Here is a 16,562-nt window from a genome sequence, read left to right as displayed (position 1 = left end):
TATCATATTCTAAATTACACTACACGATTAAAAGCCCATAACCCTGTGATGATAATATGATGCTTATAGGTTTGTATTGATTTGGTACAGAAACACACACTCACGAGCAGTAGGAAACAAGGCAAAACACACTTATGAACTACATTTCCCAGAAGGCAAGAAAACTCTAATAGCAAACGCTGATTGGACAACACCAGTATGTCGTCATGTATTCGTCCAAACAAACCAGCAGCAGTCGAATCAATAGCGTATGCACCAGAAGGCAGTCATGTGGAGAAAAAACTTTTCTGAAGTCTTTCTTGAACTTTTTACGTTAATCTTTTAAGTGACAAAAACAACTCAAGTAAAGCTAGAAGTAAGTGTTTGCATTAAACGGTGATGTTCGGTCGAAAGCTACCATAGAGCTTTTCGTTGCTAGTAGCATTACATGCTAGCCTCGAGCGAGCTCAGTCATTGGTGACAGCTAGTTAAACAGCTAACTTTACCTTAAGCATGTAGTGGTCAGTTCTTATCCACTGGTTAAATAATTTGATACCAATGACAAAAATCGCAGTGAAACACATCTTTCAGACATGCTTTGCTCGACGAATTAGTTTCCTCCAGGTCTTTCTTAAGAGTTAGCTAAACCAAGATAGCTACGAAAATTGCTTTGTTTGTGATGATGCTCAATTTGGGAAAGGATTAAGTCCGTTTTATGTAGCTAAGTAGTTGCCATATAAGTCGAGTTATTTTCCTGTACGAAACAGTTTTTTGTGTATTTTCTGCATGCCTATTTTCTGAGGCTTAGTCATTTTCTTGGGCCTTTAGCGCCATCACGTGTTAATACCTGCAAACTACGTACAAATTGCAAATCTTTTGCAGTTGTTTTAGTTAAAATTTATGTATTTGAAAAGGACAATGACGTTTAACATGTTCCCAGTGCGGAGCATGAAACTGATGCGCTGCACATAGAGTTTATTGCTAATTTCTAACCCGTGTCCCCTATTGAGCTGTTATGTTCACAATGCACAGTTTGCAACATCGAAATGACATAAAAACATAATAAACTATAACTACAGTAAATAATGTTATGGAAAATGTAGTGTAAGAAAAATAGACACAAGTATTTTTGGAAACGTATTTCCAGAAGTGTGAATAATAATAAAATAATATTAGCTGAAAATATTACAGCTCTGATTTATCTTTAACCAACCTTTGTCCTTTACCGTAAAAGATTTAATGTCTTAATCAATTTCATTTCAGTTGGAAATTGTGCTTCATAGATGACAAAACAATTGTCACTGTAAGATGAATTTCTCTGAGGTCTTCAAGCAGTCCAATCAGCTTTGTAAAGTTTCCCCAGATGGAAAGTATTTGGTAAGTGTTTGAGTAATGCAATATGTATTTTTGTAGTATTTTAATTGTTTTCAGTAGAAAGAAATCTTTTTCATTCCCATTTTATGTTACCATTTCCATATGGATAAGATGGAAATAGGTAATTTCCTTGCTGATTGTTGTCTTTGGCTTTACTCCTCAGGCTACATGTGTGCAGTACAGGTTAGTGGTGCGAGATGTGAGCACCTTGCAGATTATGCACCTGTATACCTGCCTTGACCAAATATCTCATATGGAGTGGTCCTCTGATTCTCTCTTTATTCTGTGTGCTATGTACAAGAGAGGACTAGTACAGGTAGGTTGAGAGAAAAGTAATGTGGCTATCTGAGACCATTTATGTGGTGTGAATGAAGGTGGTCAGTCTACTAGTTGAACACTGTTCACGATTATACAAATAATTACAAACTCTTTTAAATAATGTTGGGTTTTTTGGGGGGATTGATAGAAACTGAATACTAAAGTGATTTATGTTGATTTTAGTTGGACAGGCTCTATTTAATCAAACTACCAATAGACCAGTTATGCCACATTCCCTAAATTTAGAAGTGACATACAGAAATACTTCCTCAAAACAAATACTCCATATCTTCAGTTGTAATTTTTTGAGATTGTATATTGTACTTTAAATTTTTGGAGGCTTTAGACATGTCCTGTTTGAAGTCTCAATCACATGTACATCCTTCTTTTAGTCTTAAAAATGTATACTAATTAACTTTTTCATACATACATTCTTATTGCTGTTACTTTAAGGACACAGTAGACTCCACATTAGATGAAGTAGTCTGAGACTGCTTTCAGTGAAACTCACTATTTAGCATTCAAATAGGTACAATACATTTTAATATTCATTACTTCTGTCATTGGATGATCTAGAACCATGCTGTTTATTTTTTATTGTGCTTTAACTTCTTTATTTTAGGATGATCAAAAAGTGTTCAAAGTGACAGAATTGCAGTAATTATTGTTACTGAAGTGATGTCAGTTTCATGCACATCGTAGCTCAAGTTGCTTACCTTTGAAAGGGTATCCAGTGCCAGTCTTTCATTGTGTCTGATGTGTTCTTACTGTTTGAAATCAAACTGAGAAAGTTAGAGGATGTGTGTAAAGGATGTCTTGAGTAATTGCCGTTTGCTGTCCTGGTGTCGCACTCTGTCTTCCTTCTGACGTGTTTTTTTTCTCAGGTGTGGTCTCTTGAACAGCCAGACTGGCACTGCAAGATTGATGAGGGTTCAATAGGACTAGTCTCCTCACGCTGGAGTCCAGATGGACGTCACATTCTCAACACCACCGAGTTCCATGTAAGTGTGAAGTTGGTTTCTGCGTGTGTGTATGTGCATTGATGCACATGGAAATGTGTTTTATGCTTGTCTGGTATCAACTGTTGCTGGCCTGCAAGGAACGGGGGACCTGAAAATAGCCAGACACCAGAGCCTTTCTTGACTGCCCCCTACACCCCCCACCTGCTACATGTATTCAGCCTGATTTCATAGCTGCCCTCCTGTTAGCGTCCTGTCATACATGGGCTTCTAGTACCTCTGGAACACCAGTGCAATGTGTATATGCCCTTCCGATGGAGGTCTGGTATTTTGTTTGGCATCAAGTCTATTTAATGATGTTTTATTGGTCATAAAAATACAGTAACTGTAGGCTTACCAACACTGATGGATTAAAACCAACCAGATCAGAAACGCCATACACTAACCAGGAGCAGGTTAAATAAATAACATTAATAATTTATATGGCTGTTACTTTTACTGCCCAAATAAAAAGCCAAGCAGAAATATGTTTTATAAGACAAGAGCCAAAATGCTCATTTCATTTTATTTAAATTCAATTTCATTTTATTTGTACAGTGCCAAATCACATGGACAGTTCAAATCACATCAACAGTTGCCTCAAGGCACTTTATAATGATTTCCATCCTTGATGACTATTTGACTGTTAGTTATTGTTCACTTGTAGCTGATAGTAGTATGCTCTAAACATCAGATCCAAGAATACATAGTATGTGGAAATTAGATTTTGTTCTCCTTTTAAAATCATCAGTAGTCGTGACTTGTGAACATTCCTTCACTCCGTAGTAATGACCTTGCAAAACAGGAGTACATATTTGATACCAGAAATAGCTTGTTTGTCTAAGGAGAAAGTACAGACAAAAGTCTTTAAGATTGCATCTTTTTATGTTTTATATCATTACTTAAAATATTTGAAATTTGAGGTATCATGCAGTATGTACATGCACCCACCAAATTCCAGCTGAGGAGATTTTGAGATTGCGCAAGTATATAAAACTAAATACAAACCAAATAAATTGCCTGTGCCTCCAAATTCCTCTTTTATATTCTCTCCATAGTAAGCATATGTTGTAAGGGGTGCTGTTATAGCAGCTACCCTTGGGGCTTGTGGAATACGACGGTAGGCCATGTCTGTAACACTGAACCAGATTCCAGGAATCATTTAACAGGTGTTGTGGTCTAATACACAACTGTGTCTTGTCTGGAGTAGAGTGCAAGTGTCTGTGGTATGTCTGCTTTGTTTTAGTCAGAATTTTATTAATAAATAAAGTTTAAAAAGGAAAAGAATTTGAAAGAAATGCTTTTTCTTTCCCTAAAGATCTATGGCAATTTGTGTTCAGCTTAGTGAATAGACAATCTTAGTGCAGTAATCTTGCATTTGAGCATGTGTGTGGGCAGTTTTGAATGGTTAATATAAACTGTACTCATTTTTCTTATGTTTCTACGTTGAATTGTGAACACATTCCACATAACCTCATTTAAATTGCTTGCTGTCAGTGCCTTGCTGTGGTGATTCTTGATTCTTGATACTTAATTATAGTTTCTCTAACAAAATGTCAGAGTTCTTTCTTTCATTTCTTAACTATACGTTTGTTTTTTTAATTTACTTATATGTGGCTATTAGAAAATGAAACTGATGTCATTACTTTTATTTACCTTTTAATCACCTTTTCGTCCAATATCCAAGTGCTGCAAACAGGTTCTAAAAAACCTTAAAAGCAACTAAAGGAGAAAAGAGGAAAAACGTTGTATCCATCATTAGGACAAAAAAATTTATTGTTTTCATTAATTACATGTACTACATAGTTAATATTAACTTGTTATGCTTTGCACCTTTTGTGGTATAGCAAAGTGCAGTTTTGGTTCAAATCACAGTCAAAACGTAAAACTATAAAAGAAAAAAAGCAAATTATGCTAGAATAGAAAGAATTTTTGTAGTTTTAGCTAGGGCTGCACAATTTTGCATAAAATGAGAATCACGATTTTTTTGCTTAGAATTGAGATCACGATTCTCTCACGATTTTCTTTTCCAATATAAATATTTATTGCACTTATTAACTGCACATCAACTTTGTAACAGTTGAGACTGAACATAAAAACAATAAATAAACATAAAAACAAATGTCTCACATTTTTGTCGTTGCCTCAAAATGTTGTACTGCTTGTAATTCCGTCTCCATCGTTGCTTGACACTGCGTGTATAGAGCAGGTAGTGCAACAATAGGAAAATAGTTGCGGGACGGTGTTTTGAGAAACCATCCTACTCTGACAAAACGTCCTACCCGTATCATAATTTGACGGTGACTTGCGACTAAACCTAACCCTACCCTTGACCATAACCCTAACCCTAACCATAACCATAAGAAGTATTCCGGATGGGTGAGAGAAAAAGAAGTTAATTCGGCGTTGGTGTTGTGCGCATGTGCCGCGTCTGCGCAGAAACATTGGGTAAGATGTTTTTTCAGGTAGGATGGATTCCCGTCACTTTCTTGGCCTTTACAGCTTCGTCATCTCTCACGTGCTCTCTGTTGTTTTTTCCCTGCCAGCTGACTTCTGTATCACGTGGTATAAGCCTCCGCCCTTGTCATTTGTTGAGCAGGAAGAGTGAGCGCTTGTTTTCATGCAACTTATGTCCTGGATCAAAATGCGGTACAATCATCATCATTTTTTTTTTTTTAAATCCTTGTCATTTCGAAATGAGATCGCACATAAGTATGAAGTGAGATCGCGATTTTCTGACTATTAATTGTGCCGCCCTAGTTTTAGCCTGAAATCAGTGTTATATGGAATTTTTTTGTAGAGCTCATTTTCCTTTATTTTGAAGGCTGTTTTTGTGAGTTTGTTGGAATATGTTGTGCTGTACTGATATTGTCACTGGGATCAGGTAGTAGATGAGGTTTCCCATGTCAGTCCCTATCCCTCTTTATGTTGAAACGTCCTTGGCCAAGGAACCCCAACTTGCTCCTAATACCATACCTTTTTTGTCATATGGTGGCTTTGTGCCATTGGTGTTTTAGTTTGTGTTGTAGAACCACTAAGGCTGAAAGGTCTAACCAGTGCAGATTATTTTATCTTTCTATGAAGACGAGTGAAAATGTAAATTCAGTCTGAGAATGGTGTATCTATAAATTAATGTTCTATTTTGTTCAAACCAAATCAAACCAAGTAGTTCTGGTAAACAACTCTCAGAAATGAGCCCCAAAAAACAGACAAGCTCCAAGACAAACAGATGTCAGAGCAATTATAATACACTGGCACTTGAGGAAAATATTCTGCATGTACTGTGAAAAGGAGATGTGATATGATACTTTATGTGCTACGTTTAATGGTCATTACTCAATTTAAAAGGCCAATGTCAGACAGCATGGAGTGCCACTGTTGTGTGAACAATTGCAGCTGCTGTGTCTGTGACAGGTGAAGCTGCTGCTCAATATGGTTGTTGTGCAAACTTTCTACTGAAGTAACACTTTGGTTTAGTCGTTGTCAAAAACTCTAGGTTTTTGTCAAAACATGTTTATATTAGTACAAGCATTTAATCTTTGCTGTTATGGAGTCAAAAACCTGTAGTTACCCATCTCTCTCATAACTGGCTAGATGTAAGTAGTTTTACTTGCTGCTTACTGAGCAGCCTTTTGTGGTGCAGGTTTCAAAACCAATTTAATCAACAAAGAAAAATTAGGAACTTGTTGTGGCATTTCCAGAGAGCCCACTGAACTTACCTTCACCCCAGCCCAAGATTTCATTAAGGCTGTGCCAGGCGGGTGTTCGTGTCAGGCTTAAATTTCAACCCACTCATAAACAGCCTGCTATATTAACTTGTTTAGGGACAGCTGCCTGTGGTGTGGATCATGCCTCTGTGTATGTGTTTGTCTGTCTATGTATCAATAAATCTGCTGTCTGTGTTTGTCTGGCTGTCTCAGTTGTTTTTTTCTTTTGTTTTGTTTTTTAAGCAAAAGATCTTTCAAATTTCTAGGTCACAACTGTCATTGTGGCTGTACCAAAATGATTATATATTCTATCTAGTGTTAACAAAAGCTGTAGAAGTCAGAACCAGTAACCACTACTTTAAATGTTGTGAAATGAAGCACCTTAAAGCCAACTACTTTGTTTTTGCCCAGATTTTTAAAACATTTGTCATAGATGTAATAAAAAGTCACATTGCTGAAACTTAGCCTATGTATTGTGAGACTTCACGCAACTGGTCTCCTGTTTGAATTCCATTCATTTATCTTAGGACCTCACAAAATGCCACTCGCACATCCACATTAATCCTGCTTTACTAACTGAGGGTCGAAAAAGTCCAGCCAAGGACATTGCTGAGCTTGACTTGTCTAATGGTTTTTACATTGTTGGGATCAGATTAGCCTTAGAATTCTTTACTAGTACAGCTGTAGCCTTGCTAACGTGTAGCATTGTTGGCAGCAATGTGGCTGCCAACAATGCTACCGGACCGAACTGTAAATTTAGGGAGCCTAAGCACTGCAGCAGGGGACAATAGCTCACCCATACCCTATGTGGGCTGTGAAAGGCTCCTGTTCCTTGGTAGCATCATAAGGCTGTAACAGGAGAAATAGGCTATATTGGTTTGAGATGGCTTTCTACGTGGAATGCCTACAAGCTAATCCTCTGCTGACAGATAGGCCTATATGGCATCAAATACACTCGACCATTCTCTCACACTCGCTTAGGCGCGCAACAAGAATGGCTGATGGGTACGTTTTATTCCAGATTGCTGTCAGTAACTGTAGTATTTACATTCTTGCAGTTATCATATTGCCCACAGGTTTTCCTGATGGGAAGGTCCCCAAATTTTAATTTGATTTTATTTTTTTAAGAATACCTTCTATCACATATTACATGTATTTAGTGGTATAAATTAACCCCAATAATTGATGACATCATTTTAAGAATATTGACTTGTCATAATATGTCATGATTATTATTTGCTCCACCTTCTAGTATAGTCTCCAAGGGCTTTTCGTAACAATTATCTCTGATAAATAAACAGCTGCTTTTTTAGGAGAGTTTTGTCTTTAACACCACTCCTGCCCCCAGACCGTAGTCCTACGTTTCTGCTTACCTTTGGTGAGGATACTTTATCTAATGGGGTAGTTTTACCACATAAGAGTCTCACTCTACACGGAAAAGCATTTCTCACCTATTTTCCTCATGCTAACCTTCCTCCACCAGGTTTAAAGTTACATTGCCTTTGGGTCTTGATCTCCCAGCGCCCCTTATGTGGTGGATTCAGGGTATTTAAGAAGTGTAAGTCTGTTTGTGTTTGAGCGCTGTTGGTATTAGTTGTCATGGCACCATGTCTGAGGGGATGTCCAGGAAGCGTGCGGTGCGGTGTTATTACAGAGCCTACACAGCTGGATATCTGGACCAAACACGCGGGTCAACACTTCAGTCCAGTCAGGTGACAGACTTGGACCGTTTCAAATATCTGTCTGTACACTCTGATGAAAGCCTCGTCACTTCAGTAGTTTTAACTCTGCCCATTCTTAAATGGCAATTACATTATTTTTTACTGCCAAAAATAAAGTGTTATTTGAAGAATAATTTATTATTGCTGTTACTTCTACTCATATTAGACTCAAATGAAACCATTTATTTCCAAGGATAAAAAATGCTTTTCTTCAATAACCTTAAATTATACAAAAAAGCCCTTGCCTTTTTAACTGTTCTGTGTTCAAATTATTATTCACATTTTTGTTCAGCATGCTTTTTGCCATTACTATTTAAACAGATGTAATACTACAATTACAAAAAAATTGTAGTATTAAAAAATTTACATTGACCAGTCAATTAACATTGACCAGTCTTAAAAATTAAGACTGGAAAAAATTATTTTTCAGTCTTAATTGAGGATTCAAAAATAATATTCCTTTGCACAAAACTGGAGACAAAACATAAAAAGTGATTCATCTGCTCAGCCCAGAAAATTTGCGTCGATGGGATATCACAAAACTTGTTTTTCTAGCATCTGGAAGTTTTAGAAATTTGTTGTTGGAATGGTAATGTTGCAATTGTATTATAGTGAACAATGGGGAAAATTGGCAACAAGGTTGAGTTTTGCTGCTGAATCTAACTTCATCAATCAATCTCTGAACAGCTTAACACATACACATAGGCAGTACAAACCACGTATTCTGTAACAGTGTCTCAAGAGTCTTCTGGTGCTCCTTATTTGAAGGTCAAGATACCGCTTGTCATACTCCTTAGATCAGCATATCTGTCATGTTTGGCCACTTGCTTTTGTTGGCATGAGTCTGGCTGAAGTGAGGCCGCTGGGTATTTAAGTGACTGCTGTCAAAACTTAGAATTAACACGTGTTCTCTTTGTTATGCCGACTTGTGGTCAGTTAGCTGCTTCTCATTTGTGGCAATGCGCACAACTTGCTGTCAATTTGTCACACTTGTGGCAAACATGTCTGACATTACATCTTGGCTACTAAATTGACTGGTCCTATTCCTGCTATGTGTTGAGATGTTTTTTGTATCTGTTAATTTTATGTGCTCAAGTCTTAATTTAAACAGGTTTAAACTTAACTTAAAACTTTAATTTAAACTTACACTTTAACTTAAAACAAACAGGTTTAAACTTAATTTAAACAGGTCTTAATTTAAACTTAATTCTTTTGGTCCCTTTCAGTGGCTACAGGTCTTAAACATGTGTATTCATTCCCTGGGGAAGCACACTGATTGACAACACTCCACACACTTGGCATTTTCAGGCCATCGTCTAATGATTGATTGACTCTCACAGAGATTTTGCCCCTTCAAAGACATAAGACAGTCTTTCCACAGCTGTTAAAGTGCATGGTGGGAAATGCAGTCTGGATTTGCATAGCTGATCTTTACATATAGAAATGTGTTCTGGTTGACTGACCTCATATTGGTGTCTATTGACAGCCACTTGCCATATGGATGTAACACTTACCAAATAACTTATAATTAAATTTTCTTATTGAAGACCAGTGGTCGAATAGTGTGAATGTGTCATTGCAGTTAAAGGGATGGATGTGTTTACACTCTTTTTATTGTCTGGTAGAATGCTCTTTTCCATCATTTAACTTGGAAGATAATATATGGTTTCCTTTTCTTTGTTTTCTCTGTTTTGGTTACAGTTGAGAATCACCGTCTGGTCACTGTGCACTAAAGCTGTATCTTACATCAAGTATCCCAAAGCATGTCAGAAAGGTGAGTATGAAATTGATATGATATGAATGTATGTCTACTACGAGTGTACCTGAGGACATGGCCAGCAGTCTAAATGCCTTGGCATTCCCCATGAATCACATGCCGTTCTTTACCTTGTGGCTCTACCCAAGGATATGGGTCCAAACTATGGTCCTCTATGCTGACAGCTGTGCCTCTCTTCAGTAAATGGGGCATGCTCTTCATAACAGGCCTGTCAACAACTAGTGGAAAAATGATTGTGTCTGACTCTCCCCATTTTCCACATGTAATACCATGCCCTTTTGCAACCTGTGTATCTTCAGAGCTGTCATATAAATAATATCGCCATGATGGTTGCATACCAGACTTTATGGTGCCAAAGAATTAGATAATGAAAAACCGATTAAGCCATGTATTATGTGATCAGAATAGGCAGTTGTCTTTTTTCCAAGCTGTTACATAGACATGTTTTAAAGAAAGATTAAATTATTTTGAAATTCTTTCTGTTATTCTGTTACTATGACTAAATATCCTCTTTAAAAAATTGTGAAGGAAAAGTGTTTATTTTATGTGTCATTGATGCTCAGATTTTTAATACTGTCCCTTTTACCATTATTACCATTATTATTATTATTTATTATTTTACCAGTGAGCAGTTTTTTTTGGAAAATAAAGTGGCATTTTAGAGTTGTTTTCCTCACTTTTTGTTCTTTGGAATTTGTTCAAATTCCCTCTTGATCTTCCATAGAAACCATTTGTATACCCACAGGTATAGATTTCAGCAGAGATGGGTCCTATATGGCCTTGGCTGAACGTCGTGACTGCAAAGACTTTGTTAGTATATTCGTGTGTGACGACTGGCATTTACTCAGGGTAAGTAGAGCTACAGCTGCATACGATTTTTTTTGTAAGGCCATTTTAATGTACTCATCAATTGAGTAAGACATGTAAACTACAGTGAAAGGGACCTTAATTTCGATTCCCAAAAAGATATAGACTTATTAGCAATACATTATGACTATCTTTATTGTTACATGAAATTTGCTGCTACATTATATTTAAAACACGTAGAATTGAATCTATGGTGTTTGTGTAATTTGTTCATACCAGTTTGATTTGATCTCATTGTGTGGGTCTACTGCTTTTTCATTTTTCCCCTTTTCCCTCCAAAACATGGGATGTGAAATCATTCTCTGCAGGCTCTGCTGGGGAACTACTTTATATCTGATGTGCTTTAATTTTAGTCCGAAAGTTCTAAAAACAGTATGTGCTGTAAGGGACAAATAGCTGAGAGGCACTTGCCTTTATGCTTTTTCTAGCAGCAGGTGGCACATGTTTGTAATGCAGCAAATGCTCATCCCATAAAAGGCGAATAGATTCTAGTATTAATTAAAGTCATTAGCATTCATGTCTCTTACTTGAATAGCTGCTTTGTTTTTAAGTAGATGTCTGAGATCATCCAGTTTAATACAACTTAAACGGCAAGACTACAACAAGGCAGAGCTGTCAAGTCACTGGGTCATAATTTTTAACAGGGCCTATAATGTGCCCTGATGAAAGGAGCCAGGAGCACTAAGAGTCAGTTACTGAGATTTCTCTTTTATCTCCGTTTCAACCAGATCAGACAGAGTGGTATTTGTGTGCACTTATGAACCTTGGACACCCAACATAGTGTTTCTGGGAACAGCTGAAACTAGCTTTTATTTTGTATTTTGTTTCCTTTTATCTTTTTATATTGTGCTAGATATGAGGAAAAATTAAGTTTAAGATATTCACTTTTTTTTTTAATGAATGTCTTAATTAACTTAATTTAATGTCACTTTTTTATTACAGCATTTTGAGACTGAGACACAGGACCTGGCAGGATTGGAGTGGTCTCCAAATGGCTGTGTGCTGGCAGTATGGGACAGTTGTCTAGAAGTTAGTTAACCTAATACACTAAAGATCCATCACTGTAATGTCAAATTACCTATCTCAGTTAAACATGAGCCTGTCATCAGTGAATCACTCAGTAAAGTGTACCCTGGCAAGAATGGCAAGTGAATAGTTTAAAAACTCCAGTTTAGGAAGACAGTAATCAAAGAGTCAGCTTTAAATTATAAAACAACATTATCTGCAGTTTAAATTTTGAGGCATGGTTGGGGTACTATAAATAGGTACAAGTGTTCTTTATGTAAACACTTATGCAGGATAGGACAAATTTGTATTGATCACCTCACAAGAGTCTCATAATATTGGAAACAGGAATACTGCAAAATGTAATTACACTGTTTAAAAAGTCATAAAATTTTAAAATGAAGCACACTGACATCTGTCTGCAACATCTGTCTACTAAAGGTTGTCTTAACCACTGTACTTAAGTGCTAGCAACAGAATAGAAGCATTATTATTAATATTGTTTCATGTGTATGTATCCTCTACACAGTATAAGGTGTTGCTCTACTCTTTGGATGGCCGGTTGCTGTCAATCTACAGTGCCTATGAATGGTCGCTGGGTGTCAAGTCTGTGTCCTGGAGCCCCAGTAGCCAGTTCCTTGCAATTGGCAGCTATGATGAAAAAGTATGGATGATGTTAAAAAATTGTGCTTCTTTCCTGATGATTGCCTGTTTTTGGTTTTTGTTGTTTGTTTGTTTTTTTAGATGAGGTCTTCCTTTTCACAAATTTCATGCAGTTCCTCCTAAAGTCGTAAAAAGCTTCACAACTTTTTTCATTCTCTCTTAAATAAAAGTTTTATTATAGTTTCAGGTTCATTTTTATTTTGAGCAGAATGTGTTGTGTGCAATTTTTAGTATCAGTGAAATTAATATACTTTTATCTTTATGTCAGGTGCGCATCATCAATCATATCACATGGAAAAAAATCGCACAGTTTCAGCACCCTGCAACAGTGGAAAGCACAAAAGCTGTGAGTATTGAGCGTTTTTGATGGGCCTGGAAGACATTGTTTGATTGCCAGTTAATTACTCCTTGTGGTTTTAGACTGTGTATAAAGAAGTGGAGAGAAGGCCAGCTGTTGGCACTGACGAAATGTCTCTGCACAACATCACTACTGGCAGCACACTCTTCAACACCCAGAGTAAATGTACGTAAGCAGTATTCATTTTTAAAGTGATATTTGTCTAAAATTACCAAGGTCAAGTAACCAATTTTGTCTCATTATAAATTCTTTGTTGTTGCCTCATCTAGATGAGATATGCTCATTGCCAGTCCAAGTTCCTGTGGTCAAACCAGACCCAGACCGAGCCAACCCCAAGATTGGGGTCTCTGTTTTGGCATTCAGCTCAAACAATCACTATCTAGCCACCAAAAATGGTGAGATTTTTTTTTCTTTTACCTTTTTTATTGAACTTTCTTGTTGCACTAATTGTTGACAGGAATGTTTTATTAATACTGACCTTTGAAACATTTCTGTGAACAGCTCTTTTTCTTGGCCTAAAAGATTGCACAACATAATCTGCACCCACTTAGATTCTTAAATATGTGGTGGTGAAAGTCCCAAAAAGCCTCTTAACTTGTCAAAGGCAAAAGTATAGTTCAGAACTGAGAAACTGAATTACACAAGTCTGTAATGTGTCTTGGAGCCATTTCTAAACAACTGCAGATTCCTGCATCATCAGTTCAAACAACTTTAACTGTGTCTGTAACTGTATTTTGTAACTCCACTTGCAGAGGTTTTAAAAAGAAACCGCTTTCATCCTCAGCTGAGAGGAAGTTGATTTGAATTACATCAGTTTCAACAAGAATTATGCTGATGGTTCATGGTGCAGTGTGCTAAGGGACAATTAACAAAATATGTGCTGCTTTATGTATATTTTTGACCTTGTGTGCATAATTTTGACCCTATATTGTACAAAACTGACTGACTTTTGTTGTGTACATTTGTTATGCTACTAGTATTGGCTCTTTAGGCTGAGAGTGGTTTTGAATGTGTATGACTATTTTTGTCACTGCAGACAATATGGCGAGTGTTGTTTGGGTGTGGAACATGCAGATGATGAGCCTGCAGGCTGTGCTGGAGCAGACATCAGCAGTACGATGTTTTCAGTGGGACCCATGCCATCCCCGGTTGGCACTATGTACTGGCAACACCAAGCTCTATCTCTGGTCTCCAGGAGGCTGTGTTGCTGTTCAGGTCCCAACTGAAGGTAATTTCTTTGGGTACTAAAACAATTGAACTTTCACGTAGTTGGGAGTCCAAAGCTTAATTACATTGTTCTCAGATATAGGAAAGGAGCAGACCTCCAGTAACCATCCTGTCGTTTTATTTAATCTCCATGGTAACCACAAGGTCGCTGTTAAATTCATTCATTTTATTTTTTACACTAATAGAATATTAAACACTGATATCATGAAATAGAACTTAAGATTGACAACAAACATGCTTTTGCTTTGTTATTCTCAAATTGTTTAAAACAGCATGGCTGAAATGAGCGGAAATCAGCAAATATTGATTTAGTTTAAATCGTAGTCTTTTGATTTAAGCATTATTAGTTTTAATTATAATTTAAGCATCAAACTTTAGTTTTAGTCAAAGGTTGTTGCCAAAATTTTTAGCAACAAAATTAGAACTGGCTGAAGTTCTAGTTTATGTTAAAAAGCTACACTTCATTGCACTGGGCTTAAGAGCAGCCAGTGTGGATCTCGGTTAGAAGTTTAAGAAAAAACAAGGACCAATGAATGCAGTCTGCTCTTAGTGGACCAAACTATTTTAAAAAACATTTTGTTTGCTAAACTACATGAAAACAAGAAACCTTAAAGTATTGTAACTGCACCAGTTTTTCTGAAGTGTATGTGGACAGTTTTTCTATGTGCTCAGGTTTTTTTGGGCGTCTTGGATAACCTTCCATAGTTGTTCATCAAAGGTTATTTGCCTACCCTTACTGATTCAGTGATGCATAGATCAGAGTCTGTGAGGGCATACCATCTGTTACAGACATGGACATTATTTTGGTCATACTTTCAAAAAGGAGGTTTATCCATAGTAGGTTCATTTAATAACAACTTTTGATTGAGAAGTTGTTAGTAAACAAACGAGTACAGGGTGGGCCATTTATATGGATACACCATAAACTCCGTTTGCCACCTCACATATACTAATGTGCCACAAACAGGACTTTAATATCACCAACCATTTCCATGTTATTACGATGTATACATATAAATGCCCCACCCTGTAGTTTCACATAGGGCTGCTCGATTATGGCAAAAATGATAATCACGATTATTTTCACTGAAATTGAGATCTCGATTATTTAACAATAACAACGTATTGAATAATGACTTTAAAGATTGTCAAAAAATAATATAAAATAGTGTGCAAATACTGATAACAGTGCAAATGTTTGCAATATAAAAAATAAATGAAAAATGTAAACATCTATTATCTGAAATTGAAAATCTCATTACACAAAGTTGAAGTGTATTTTTTAGATACTGATTTCTTACTATGAGCATGTTTATGTGTAAAGGCATTGACATCACAGTTATCTCGCTTTTATTCCTGCCAGGTGGTTTTCAAGTTCATTCTCTGAACTGGCATTGCAGTGGCAACTCCTTGATACTGCTTGGAAAGGAGCAGCTGTGTTTGTGCTACATGGAAACTGATGAAGAAGACAAGTAAAGCACACAAAAAGAAAATAACTGGGTCATAGTTCAGTCTTATTTAGCTGTACACACAAGCTGAGTCAATGGCCAGTGAGAACACTCCTGAACATGTTAGCTTGCATATGCTGGACTGCAGCTGCTCTTAAAAGTGTGGGCTACTGGAACATTGAAAGTAATTCCTACTGATAAATATGTACTCAGCACTAGTTGCAAACACTGTGAGAATGTGAAAGTTTACAATTTTCTATAGATTTCACTTATTGCTAGAATTTCCTGTTTCACCTTGAAATTTTATATTTGTTCCAAATAAACTTTGTCATAAATATAGTTGCTTATGGTGCCAGTTTTCTAAAAGTGTGTTCAGCCTTTAATCAATATGATTTGTTTTCGGTATATGTCATGTTACTGAAATCAGTAGCTGAGTTACAGTTAGGTATCTTGATGAAATGTAGTCGCACTGTTGACATGAGCAAAGACATGAGACAGTTTTCTTTAGTTGGTAATTTTAAAGCAGTTCTTCATGACACAAGTTGCATTATCTTTAACCTGCAAATACTGCATCATTACTTATAGCATGTAAAAGGCGTTACCCGCTATGACCAGACTGAAATGTCAGTAAGAAATCCAAACAGCAACAGGCAGTACTAAATATATCAGGACAGTATTTCTTGTCTTCAAGGCATCATCTTGCTCTAAAGCCACTTGAACTGTAACTTCAATCAGTCCTAGTAGTTTCAGTCCTCGACAGTACAAACGTAATCGTAAAGCAGTTCTATATCCACCCCAAGCCTCAGCCCTGACAAAAACATAGAGGCATTTTTAATTTTCCATAGTGGCTATTGTGCTACAGATATCTAAAACAAAAAACAAAACCTTCACGTGTTTGTAGAAATGAGTTAATATCCCTAAATAAAATACTTGAGAACTGTTAATGGTATATTCGTATTCTTAGATCACTTAAGTCGAATGCATTGGAAAAAAATGTATATAAACAAAACAATCAGTATTTACAGATTCACTTGGGATATTTCTTTAAAAAAAAAACATCTGTCATGCAGACTGAACATGCAGGGAACATGCACAAATAAGACCAGAAAAAAAAAAGGCA

At 36.6% G+C, this 16,562-nt stretch overlaps 1 protein-coding gene across 1 annotated transcript; it reads left to right on the top strand.

Moving 5' to 3' along the window:
- Positions 1-203: 203 nt before the first annotated feature.
- On the top strand, positions 204-15,781 carry wrap73 (WD repeat containing, antisense to TP73). Its single transcript, XM_040047827.1, has 13 exons — positions 204-355; positions 1,243-1,356; positions 1,517-1,669; positions 2,556-2,672; positions 9,799-9,871; positions 10,620-10,723; positions 11,684-11,770; positions 12,276-12,410; positions 12,678-12,755; positions 12,830-12,932; positions 13,037-13,162; positions 13,804-13,995; positions 15,358-15,781. The coding sequence occupies exons 2-13, from the start codon at positions 1,288-1,290 to the stop codon at positions 15,468-15,470; spliced, it is 1,350 nt and encodes a 449-aa protein (XP_039903761.1). The 5' UTR covers positions 204-355; positions 1,243-1,287; the 3' UTR covers positions 15,471-15,781.
- The last annotated feature ends 781 nt before the right edge of the window (positions 15,782-16,562 follow it).

The sequence above is a fragment of the Simochromis diagramma genome, unplaced genomic scaffold (genome assembly GCF_900408965.1).
Source record: "Simochromis diagramma unplaced genomic scaffold, fSimDia1.1 OVJJ01000387.1, whole genome shotgun sequence".
NCBI classification, from domain to species: Eukaryota; Metazoa; Chordata; class Actinopteri; order Cichliformes; family Cichlidae; genus Simochromis; species Simochromis diagramma.
The sequence above is the reverse complement of the archived record's forward strand: the minus strand, read 5'-3'. Positions and strand labels throughout refer to the sequence as shown.

Coding starts and splice junctions, on each gene's coding strand:
- wrap73 (XM_040047827.1), top strand. CDS start 1,288: ATGAATTTCTCTGAGGTCTTCAAGCAGTCCAATCAGCTTTGTAAAGTT. Junction 2,673..9,798: donor TCAACACCACCGAGTTCCAT/GTAAGTGTGAAG, acceptor TTTTGGTTACAG/TTGAGAATCACCGTCTGGTC. Junction 12,933..13,036: donor CTTCAACACCCAGAGTAAAT/GTACGTAAGCAG, acceptor TGCCTCATCTAG/ATGAGATATGCTCATTGCCA.